Source organism: Podarcis vaucheri, assembly GCF_965113315.1.
Source record: "Podarcis vaucheri genome assembly, chromosome: 7".
In the NCBI taxonomy this organism is placed as follows: Eukaryota; Metazoa; Chordata; class Lepidosauria; order Squamata; family Lacertidae; genus Podarcis; species Podarcis vaucheri.
Window position 1 is genome coordinate 24,262,227 of NC_138765.1, and position 12,082 is coordinate 24,274,308.

A 12,082-nucleotide genomic window follows, 5' to 3' on the forward strand; every position below is an offset into this window, starting at 1 on the left:
AAAGTCATCAGCATTCATTTTGACCAAGGGAGGAAGTGATCTTCACACCCCCATTGGTGGGACTTGAAATAAATCCTAAAAGTTCACCATGTAAAGTATTAATATGGGTTTCCGTGTTGAGGAACAAGCATAAAGTATGAATTTACGATAAATGGGACCTGCAACCTGTACGTGATAGAAGTTCCACCCTCCTCCTTTTCTCATGTAGCCCCTAAATCTGTTCTGCCCCTCCAATCCACTGTAATAGATTTGGAGAGGGTGCAAAGTTCTATCGTGCAAATCCTTGTGCTTATGGGATGAGTATGTTGGATGCCAAGGAAACTTTGCAGTGTTTCTGCAGATACCTGAAACCAGGAAACACCCCCTAAATCATTCTAGCAAATAAATGACCACAGAGAGGCTGCTAGTGATATGTTGGGACTTTAAAATTTATTCCAACGTGCTGTTTTTTTAAAAAATAGGCTCAGACTGAATAGACAATCTGAACTGTAGTAAAGGCAATATACGTGTAAAAACTTTTTTTTTCATTCACAGTACAGATGTCATTTACAATAAAGTTCACAAACATCAAATGCTGAGTATTTTTTTCTCTTTTTTTCTTAACATTATGTTCTGTGCTTTTTACCTGCATTTTTTTTTTTTTTTGCTTTGCACTCTTATAACCATACAGACATTGCAAGATGCAAGTGTAGAAACTGAATTTAAAATAAAATTACAGGCAAAACTACCAAATTACACTGTACTCTGAGTCTGTACATATTTACAGTACCTTTTTTGGAATGTATTGCCACTTTTTTTAAAGAACATATAGAAACTTTCTAAAGACTATTCCACTTACAGAATACATACACCTTTTAGAAAAAAAGGCAAATATTTATCTTACATGAGACCATGTATATTAAATTTGCGTACACATCATCAATATTATTAATATTTTACATTACATTTACTAAAGTGAGCATAAGTGCCGTAATATCTCAATAATGAAAACTTGTTTTATGTCATCGTTAGGACCCAAATTTGGTATTTGTTTAAAAACATTTTACCTTTTAAAATTCACAAATACTGTGCAATAACAGGAGGGCAAAAAATCCATAAGGAACACAGACAATAAAAATCAAGTGTATGTTAGGGGTTGGGAATAAAAGTGAGGAACACATGGGGGGGGGGGGAGATTGTAGAAGGGCTAGATCACAATGCTTCATGCTTAGCTCATAAATGGTTTGTCGGTATCAAGAACATATTGCTTGAATGCTTTTTAAAAGCCAATTGCAATGACTTGGCATTGTATTTTCTTTAAAAATAAAAAAAATGATGGCCAAAGTTGGCAAAGCCAGACACAGAAAAACAAGAGGTTCTCACCTATGAAGAATCACTGGGCTGAGTTCTGTGAGTGAGAGCATATCAGAGAGATGGAAAAGGTCGCTCTCAAGGTTAAAGTGTGCAGAGGCCAAATCAGTTGGGTCACTTTTCCTGGAATTTATTGTGGTTCCCGCTACAGTCTCCTCCAGTAAAAAAATAAATAAAATCCATTTACAATAATCTGAGCAATTTCATCTCAAATGTAGTGGGGATTTCAATTCTGTTTCTGTTATTGTGTTATTTCTTACTTTAAAATAATAGAGTCGTACCTTGGACCCCAAACGCCTTGGTACTCTCATACGTTTTGGCTTTCTAATGCCACAAACGCAAAAGTGAGTGTTCCGGTTTGCAAAAGTTTCTGACGGGGCTTCCGCAGCTTCTGATTGGCTGCAGGAGCTTCCTGCAGCCAACCAGAAGCTGTGCTTTGGTTTCCGAATGTTTTGGAAGTCGAACGGACATCCGGAACAGATTCCGTTCGACTTCCAAGGTACGACTGTAATATTATTATTATTCAGGGCTTTTCTTCAGGCAGAACTTGCCAAAACTCAGTTCCGACACCTCTCTAGGTAGGCACCATTGTCATTACAAGAGAACAAGGTGAGTTCTGGCATCTATCTTTCTAGAAAGATTGCAATGATAATAATGTCAAAGTCTCGAGAGCCAATCACAAATATAAACAGCAAAAATGCTCTCTTTGGGAAAGTCCATTAACTCAGTGGGAAAGTATCTGCTTTGAATGCTGAAGGTCTCAAATTCAATCCTCAACATTTCCAGGTATGGCTGGGAGTTGTCCCCTACCTGAAAGCCTGGAGAGCTAGGAAGACAGTACTGAGCTGGATAGACTGGTTTGACTCAGTATAAGGCAGCTTTCTATGTTCCTTGAGGTTTCTCATTTTTTGAAGACTATCATCTTAAATAGAAAGGGCAGGGGGAGGGGGTTCAGTCTAAAATAAAATTAGATTGAGTCATAAATCTGTCAGAAAACTGCCCTTAGAATCACAGGTCAGCAGAAGCTGCCATAGGTATTGCAATGCAGAATGGTTGATGGATGGAGTATTGGCCATCACGGAAGTGAATGCGGCAGCCATGATTTACCCTTGGGAAAGTCCAAGCCAGGCATAGGCAAACTCAGCCCTCCAGATGTTTTGGGACTACAACTCCCACCATCCCTAGCTAACAGGACCAGTGGTTGGAGATTATGGGAATTGTAGTCTCAAAACATCTGGAGGGCCGAGTTTGCCTATGCCTGGTCCAAGCATTTATCAGAGCCTTGTGGATACCATAGCCAAGGGATTCGTTTGGCTTACATACAATGACTTTAACTGTACTGGCTTGTGGGCTATTCAACAGATTTTAAATCCCTGGGATGTCCCATAGAGATGATTCAGAATTACCAGCAAACCATGGTTTTTCAAGATGTCTAAACCCATGCCATCCAACAAACAATGGTTTGCTAGTGGCTTCCACACTGAGATATGAAAGTACTGTTTGAGAGGGTGGGCAAACTTTGGTTTTATTTCTGAACCAACAAACCATAGCTTGGGCCTCTTGTCAAGAGTCTGCTTTTTTTTTGGGGGGGGGGTAATGGCTATGAATTCTCAGGGAAAGTGAAGGAAAGATGGCAATCCCACAAACCATAGTTTTCCTCTACATCTGGACTAAGTCTCAGAGTGACTGTGTATGGTATTGCACTTTAAGTTGCAGTTAGAGCAAACCATAGTGTGATATTATACCCAAGACTTTCTGAAGTCAATTACAGTTTAACCCAGACTGCTAGGTAGGTGACCAACTGTTTTGAACTCTGGCCTGAAACTGACATTCCAAATGGCTTTCTGCTACTAATCCTATGCACGCTTACTTGGGAGTAAGTCCCAATGAGCACCGTGGAATTTACTTCTGAGTAAACCTGCATAGGGTTACATAGTAAAAGAAGTAATTAATTACTGATTCTCAGAACACTGGGAAACACTGGAAGGTGCTTAAATATAGAGGAAAGGTCCTTCACAGATAATAAATCTAGGAATAAAGTGCTCCAAAAATAAAAAGCGATCAACTCTCACGGATGCCATCAACATTTCAAAATAATTTTCTTTGTCTCTTTGGGCTGAAAAGGGATAAAAATAGGAGAGATGCTCAAGTAACCAAAATACAGAGGTCTTGTCTCAGCCAGTAATAATAATAACTAAGAAGGTCTGACTTAGCCAAGGAATAACAGTACCCAGAATTTGCAAAAAAATATATAAAATAGTCAAAATAGTTTTACTTTTCTTTTCTTTCTTCTTTTTTAAACTATACAAAGCTAGATCAAAACAGAAAGCAATTGCAAAAGTAACCTATGGAAAGTGCAGCCCAATACTTCACATGCTTACTCTGAAGTAAATATCACTATGCTGGGTAAGATTTACTCCCAAGATAGTGCATATAGGATTGCAGCTTTGGGAAGGGTGGTTTGCAAAGGGGGGGGGAGAGAGATTAAAATCTGATCTCTGAAAAATAAACCTTTCAACAACAGCAAAATAATGAATGGCAGGAAATGTCAGGTCTAGTCTAGCAACATATTTGACACATGGTCGTCTCTGCAGGCTTCTGTTATAGCACCACACCGGGGGAACCACACAGCGACTTTGTGATGGGCTCAGAACTTTACCTTCAGTGGGGCAAGTTAAGTGCTCGAGGCGAAGCACATTCTTAAGGCTTTGCTAGGTCTGCCTGGAGTGCTCAGCACCTTGCAGTTTGAGCCCTTAGTTTGTTTAGCATCTTGCCCTAAGGAGAGCCAGCTCCACCTGGCCAGCCAGTGAAATTGGATAGGCCACCAAGAAATGCCCCAGAGACATTCAGGAGACTTGTGATGGGTGGAAGGAGATTGTTGCATCCATTGGTTTGCTTGCATCACAAAGCTTCTTTGCAGTGTGAGACCTCTGCCAACTGTGGCTTCAATTTATATGGAAATGCAAAAGCTACCCTGGCAAAAAAAAAAAAAAAGAGGTCAATTTCTGCATTCGCAACTGCCACCCATTGTGGCATGGTTTCTTCTACGTCCAGCAACACCACTGGAGAGAATGGTGTTACAGAAAGGGCAAAAGGTTGCTGCAGGCAGATACACTGGCATAAATACTCAGGATCTAGGCACTTTGCAGATCCCAACCAGAAAGTGAAAGGAAGAGTTCAAGTAGAGTCCTCTGCAGTGGATGTTGCCATCCAAAGCTACAGAGCTTTGCATGGTGTCTTGTCTGCCAGCCTATTCAAACAGCATTGTGGTCCTGTCCTGTCCTTTCTACCCCAGATGCAAATACCCCCCTAGATGACACTATTTACATTTGCAGTGCTTGCCTCACAGAGGATTAAGAAAGGTTCGAGAGCAATAGGTAAACATACCCAGGAGGTTATTATTGTTATTAGCTCCGGGTTGTTTTCAGATGTCATCAGAACAGATCCTGTCCAATGCACCCAAAGCAGAGTTCAATCCAAAGGCTGAAAACTGAGCACCAGGTTGCATTTGATCTAACCTCAAAACAAAACCAGAGCGTGAATGGATAATTGAAGAGCAAATGCCCAGTGAAGGCTCAATACCGAAAACCATTTGGTCCTAAAAGAGCTGCATGACTAGCTGGTTAAAGGAGGGGAAGGAAGGAGGAGATGAGGGGGAAATCAACCACCTGGAATTCAAAGTCATGGCAGAGACAAGGTGCGGCTTTTCAACAATGACCACCGATGTTCTTGTCCAGGCTTTGCTCATTCCATTAAGTTGACGGGTGCCATTCTGAATCTTTTGAAGGTATCATGACCATGATACCAATTTCCATTGGAGCCAGACTTTAACTCGGTGATTGATGTTCATCCCCATGATCTGTTGACAAAGGGGATTGTATTGGACCTTCAATAAAGTCTCGGGTTAGGTACCGGATGCCAGTGCAGACTCTATAAGCAAGATCTTTCCGGACCTTAGCACTGAAAGAGGTATTGGAAGCAGAAGTAAACCAAGGGGAAAACAAAACAGAACACTGTCCGCTGTGAATGGAGTTTTCCAGGGAAAGTCCAGCGTCAGTTTGGTCACCTTCACATCATTTCAGTCACAACATCATTTCAACCAAAGAAAATCAAAAGAGCTCCACCAAAACTATTCAGTACAACACAAAAAATGAAATGATACATCGCAGAAGATTATTCAACTCAAAGCCCCATCCATTCCACGTTATTCAGCTATGCCTTGGCAACAGTTCATGGCTTTCCATGCCTGCTTAAAATAAAAATATTGTTCAGGACATTGTTGTGTGGAGCATGCACATAATAAATGGGAACATCTCAGAAAGGACTGGTCCATTGGTTACATATTTATGGAACTGATTCATTTTGCCTAGTTAGTTTCAAAAACTGTGTGTACAGACTCGATCCAGAGCAAGACACTCGCCAAATAAGCGAGCTTGCTCTCGATCCAGAGCAAGACACTCGCCAAATAAGCGAACGTCTGCTATTAAATGCAGTGTGTATATATTAAAAGACCTGTATGGCTCTGGCCCTGATCTTTCTGTAGGTGACACCAGGTTGGTTAACCATTGGAGCCACTGCATTCTTCTGCCCCTATGATAAAACATCATCCATTGCAACCTATTGATCTGAAATGCAAACAGCTCAATGGGAATTCACTGGGACCTTTTCGTATAGGAATGTATAGCCTAAAAGATCTACTGCATAATGTAGACTAGCGTTTGTAGTTATTCCATTAAGTGGGGGGGGGAGATAACAGTATGCAAAAAAAAAAAGCCCTTAATTATGGTACTTCTTTGTGGGCTCTATGCAGTTGAACACGTGGCTGATCTGATAAACATAGGACACATCTAGGACCAGTAGCAGAACTAGGAATGCAGATATGGTTCAGGGTGATATTGAGGCAAGAATGAACTCAGCCTTGATTTCTGCGCTGAGTGGGAAATCTGTGGCACTCCAAATGTTGCTCCCATCACTCCTGACCATTAGCCATGCTGGCTGGGGCTGATGGGAGTTGTAGTCCAGATCAGTAAGCAACTTATTTCTATTTTTCTCTTTCATTGGGGGGGGGGGAGAAATTAAAATAAAAAACAAAAGATCTCCAACTAGAGAGCAGATTTCCAAAGGGCAGGATCCACAGGGATGACAGCCAAGCCCCTACCATTTAGCGGCTGGCAAAAGGCACCCCTTGGAGATTGTGCGTATCAGTCAAAGCAGCAGCCAGGTCACGGAATGTCAGTATTAAAGCAAGAATGGTGGTCAGAAAGCAAAGATCTACCATTCCCAGAACATTATTTTTTATTTTTACATTCAATATATTCCTATTTTCTTGCAATTTCTCTTTTTTATTTCCCTTTGTGGGGCAGGGTAGAGGGACCTTTTGCTTATGTGCGTGTCCCTTTAAAAAAAAAGTGCTTGGGGGGTAATTTGTACGGGGGGGGGGGAGGCACATTCTGAGATTCTTTCTTTGTTTTGGAGAGATTACCTTTTATCACCATCAGGGCCTCCCCATAGAAAACAAGTGCTAGTTTCAGTTACAATCAGAGGGTAAACATTCCTCTCTTCTTCTTCTTCTTCTTCTTCTTCTTCTTCTTCTTCTTCTTCCAGATTAAAGCAGTCGCATCTGTCTTTAAAGCACATTTAGAGGCAACCAGAGTAATGCAAATAATAAAAGGAATAATTATAAAACACTTTGCCACATATTAAATAAAGCAAGTAATAAATAAGGGGTACGGTCGTTGTGGGGTGGGGACAGGTTGTACCTGTCTGTACATGAGAGAGGTGGTGGTTGTCCCCCTCCCCTAAAAAGAATTCAGCCAATCTCTTTGAAGAGGTGTTTGCTTTCCTTAAAAAAGAAAAAGAAAAAAGCTTTTCAGTGCATCCATTGGAAATTCTTCTCAACTCTTTCCACATGTCTGCATGTGGTTGAGACAAGACCTCATCGTGGGGAATGGAGACACGGTCTAAGAATAAGCCCCTTTCCGATAAAAGAAAGCAATAAAACAATAACAATAAATTCATAGCTTCAATTTGTCGGTGCATTTCAAGCAACAACCAAAACACACGCACGCACGCACACGCAAATGAAAGAAAGTCTAGAAAAAGGCACACAATTACGATGGAAATAATAGCAGACTGAAACAGAGAGAGAGAGAGAGAGAGAGAGAGAACCAGCAACAGTCTCCATGGGTTTGGTCGTACGCTAGAGCATTGGGTCTTTTCGTTTCTTTTCTTTTAGCAATGATTATTCGAAAACCAATCGCACTGACAAAGGTTTGTTGATCTTACGGGGAAGCCGGGGTCAAAAGCTGGGAGGGAGGGCTCAAGCACTTCCTGTATTGTGATCCACTTGCCTTTGCAGTAGGCTGAAGCTGACTTGCTCCAAGGGAGGGCTCCTCCTCCTCTGTGCCCCTGTGGTGGGGGGAGCTGGCTCCCCAGAGAGGTTCCTTCTCCTGGTGGGAGGCTGGGAGGAGGAGTGGCTCGAGGACAAGGGCTCCAGCAGGCAGCCAGCGCTGCTGCTCCTGTCCAGTGTCTGGGTGGGGAAGTCCGAGATCAAAGTGCAAGGGGGTTCCAAGGAGGCATTTGAGCTGCTACGTGGTTTCTTCCCCTTCTCCCACCGGACGCTTTCCCTGCTGGCTGAAGGCTCATCCTCCGGACAGGAACCATCTTGGCTGGGCGTACGGCTTCCCCACTCTAGGCCGCCGGGTTCAGCGTTGTCTTTCACCCTGTGTTCCTCCTCCTGCTGGCGCTCGCTAGTCCTTATTGTCCCTTCCAAGCAGCTGCTGCTATGAAGCGGTGGGGTTGCGGATGCGGAGCGAGTTTCTCGGATGCCTTGGGCCACCTTGCCGGGATCTTTCGCTTGGCTGGATTCAGAGGTGTCACCGCTGGGGGCGAAGTAGCTGGCATGCAGCGACATCACTGATCCATGCCCCAAGCTGGGATGGCCACTGGGCCTTGCCTGGACCATTTGAATGCCCCCAATTGGGATCATGGGGAAGGGGCTCCGGGGTAGCTGCTGGGAGTGCAATGGGAGGTGGCTAAAGATGTAGTCTTCCACCCGGCTCGGGGCATGGGCGTGCGTGTCGTGGGGCGATTGCAAAGGCCTGACGCAGTGATGCTGAGTGACGCCCGGTGAACTCGCTGGGCTCCTGGATTCTGTCTTCTGTAATGACAGGAGGTACATATTGTGGGATGTGAAACACAAGAGCAGTCAAGTACAACATTCCTAGAGTGAACATGTTTACACATGGGGATGAATGTTTGTACAGCCAGCAGGTAAACTTCCTGTTGCCTTCTGAACTGGGACAGACTTCCTCTGCATGTGACTAGAGGTGGGCATGGCCTCACCTGTGCAGGTAACGACAAAAGCACAGGGCAGGGCAGCCATCTCTCTCTCTGTGACTACATGCATCGAAGAAGCAACATCTGCTTAGCCAAAGATGCTCTCTTGGCCTCCAGCCAAGAGAGGACAAAGGGACTGTCTTCTTATGAGATAGTTTCCAGGTGTATGTTACTTTTCTAAGCTAAGTCTGCCTACTGGGATCCGTTTGTGAACAGAATGTGAGTAAACTCTTTTTTATACTTTTATAGAAGACTGTGTTGTGTCTTATCTTTTATGAGGGAATAAGGGGAAAATACCAGAGCAGTTATTATAGAGGCTTTACCGAGCCTGAGCAAACGCATCCGCTGAAAGTTTAAAAAGGGAAAACTTACTCTGCTAAATTGTGAACTTGTTAACACAAGTTGGAAAGGCTATAATCAAACAATATATCCTCTCCTGCATCCCTGAACATTCCCACACATGTTAGGAACCAGGGAAGCTGCATTATACGGAGTCCAAATCTTGGTCAATCCAGCTCACTGGTCTATGAAGATGATGATGATATGTTATTTATATTCTGTCCATCTGACTGGGTTGCCCCAGCCACTCTGGGTGGCTTCCAACAAATTAAACACATTAAGCATGGTAAAACATCTGATATCAAAAACTTCCCTAAGCAGGGCTGCCTTCAGATGTCTTCTAAAAGTCAGATAGTTGTTTATTTCCTTGACATCTGATGGGAGGGCGTTCCACAGGGTCGGCACCACTACCGAGAAGGCCCTCTGCCTGGTTCCCTACAGCCTTACTTCTCGCAGTGAGAGAACCTCCAGAAGGCCCTCAGAGATAGACCTCGGTGTCTGGGCTGAACGGTGCCCTCTGTCCTTACATTTCCCTATTCCTGATCTATAGTAAGTGGCAACAGCCCTCCAGGGTCTGAGAGAGGGAACACACTCAGCTCTATCCAGAAATGCTGGGCATTCAACCTGGGCTGTCTGCCGCCAGAACAGATGCTCCACCACTGAGCTATGGCACAGCTTATGGGGCTGGTGCATATAGAGAGATCAGTGCACTGATGTGGACATATAAACTGACTTTTTAATTTAATGATTGGGGGGATGGTGAGTAAGGGAGGACAAAGATAAAGGACCTCTGCTCTCCATTACATTTGGCTATCCTTTCCTCCTTGCCTTCTTATTTTTAAAGACACTGTCCCCTTCCAAAACACACACACACACACACACACACACACACACACACAGTGGTGATCTCACAGCTGTAACCCTCCTTAGATTTGTGGGTCCAGACTCACTGCCTGGAAGACCAATGTTGAAGAACTTACCAGTTTAGGTTCTTCATACAGTTCTGTATTCTTGCCAAGGGACCTGTGAGGTAGAGGCACTGAAGACGAGATCCCATGCAGAGTTTTACCCAGGCTTTGAACTTTTTCATCTGCTGCCGACTGGCCATGAGAAGGCAAGTCCTCTCTTCCTGGGGACGGGTATCTCGAAGGCGGCTCTGAATAGCTCTGGGACAACATCTTCTTCAGGGATAAGTATCTGGCTGTAGAGACATCCCTGCTTGGAGACAAATGTCTCACAGGAGACACGCCTCTCTCTGGCGGGAGGTACATTCGCGACGACAGCTCTCTTTTCGGAGATATGTACCTGCTGGGCGAGAGCTCGAGTCTCGGCGACAGACTGCGGAGGGGAAATGCCTCTCTCCTCGGAGACATTCGGTGACCAGAGGACCTCCCCCTCGCTGGAGAGAAGCTCCTAAGAGAAGGTGTTTCTCCAGCTGTCGAAAACCTTTTCGGAGACATTTCATTTTTGGATAACAGGTGCTTCCTAGCCAACATGGAACGGTTGTTGTTGCCACCACTGCCAAAGCCAGAGTCCTTGCTTGGAGACCCCTTCCTCCTCAGAGAGGTGTCTTTGGAGATTGACAAGTCCATCGCTAAGAGCATCTGTGGCCTTGTAACGGGTTCCTTCTCAGCAGAAGAAGCCACGAGTCCACTGGAGGTCAAACCCGGCCGGTGGAGCCTCAAGAAGCTGTGGCAGACGGCAACTTCAGTGCTGTCAGCCGACCATTTCGTTTCTGGTCCCGAGGAGGTGGTCTGGTGATGCCGAACAGCACGCTTGCTAGTGGAGACAACATCTTCCAAGATGGACAATGCTGTCCTGGTGCCTTTCTCCTGGGCGAAGTGAGAACCTCTTGGAGAATGTCCTGGGAAGGAGATGTTCTTCATTTCTGAAAGCTTCACTGGTGGCTCCTCTTGGCTTTCCTCCTCCTCTTCCTCTTCCTCCTCCTCTTCCTCGTCATCATTGTCATCGTCAGACTCTCCCAAGTCTGAAAACTGGTGTTCTTCAAGTGGCTCAGATCCCTCCTGCCCTTCTGAATCTTGGAAGAGATCTTCACTGGTTCCTAAGGGGGATGGGGGGGATACTGCATTAGATCACACAGAATATAGCAAAATCACTCTTCCTGAAAAATAATCTTGCATAAGTTCAAAAGTCCTCAAGATCGCTTCTTTGCCATTTGGTCAAATTTTGTTTTATAAACAAGCACAGTGGCTCAGAAGCATCAGGCACCACAGCTGTATGAGAGTGTTTGGATTGAGCATAGAAAAAGCTCTTTTACAGTGTGGCAACACCCAGACTTTGGAACTCCCTGCTTATTGATATCAGGCAAGTACCTTCAACTGAGCCTTTCCAGTGCCTGCTAAAAACATTTTTATTTAGATAAGCCTATCTGGATATCTCGAATGCTGACATGCATTTTAATCTGTTTTTAGTTTATTGCAGAGGATTACAGAGGTACCTTGGGTTAAGTACTTAATTCGTTCCAGAGGCCCATTCTTAACCTGAAATTGTTCTTAACCTGAACCACCACTTTAGCTAATGGGGCCTCCTGCTGCTGCCACGCCGCTGGAGCACGATTTCTGTTCTCATCCTGAAGCAAAGTTCTTAACCTGAGGCACTATTTCTGCATTAGCGGGGTCTGTAACCTGAAGCGTATGTAACCCAAGGTACCACTGTATTGGCAATCCTCATAGAACTCTAGCCCAATGGTTGCCATTAATGTGATTTGAACTGATTTTTATAATGAAAGGATTTTAGAATGTTGTGTTATTTTACCATTGTTAGCCGCTCTGAGCCCAGCTTTGGCTGGGGAGGGTGGGATATAAATTAAATATATATATATTATTATTACTTTTTAATTCTTTTTGTAAACTGCTTTGCATTTTTATTTTTATTTTTACAATCAAGGCGCTATATATTAATTTTAGGGAATAAAAAAATAACTAAATAGCAGAATGACTTGGGAGGCAGTGGGCACTCCTTCCCTGGAAGTGTTTAAACAGAGGCTGGACGGCAATCCATCAAAATGATTCAGCATTCTGGTTTGGCAGAGGGA

At 44.0% G+C, this 12,082-nt stretch overlaps 1 protein-coding gene across 10 annotated transcripts in view; it reads right to left on the reverse strand.

Annotated features, from left to right (window-relative positions):
* Nucleotides 1-410: 410 nt before the first annotated feature.
* HIVEP3 (HIVEP zinc finger 3) overlaps nt 411-12,082 on the reverse strand; it is a 271,325-nt gene continuing 259,653 nt past the window's right edge. For 9 of the 10 annotated variants that reach the window (XM_082231449.1, XM_082231452.1, XM_082231456.1 and 6 more), the window contains 2 exons: nt 10,008-11,089; nt 7,132-8,509 (listed from right to left, as the gene is read on the reverse strand). In XM_082231449.1, the coding sequence (XP_082087575.1) occupies nt 7,670-8,509; nt 10,008-11,089 (1,922 nt within the window). In that variant the 3' untranslated portion in view covers nt 7,132-7,669. Of the gene's footprint in view, nt 5,597-6,832; nt 8,510-10,007; nt 11,090-12,082 lie in introns of those variants that run through there. The other variant, XR_014221801.1, reaches the window with a different exon arrangement.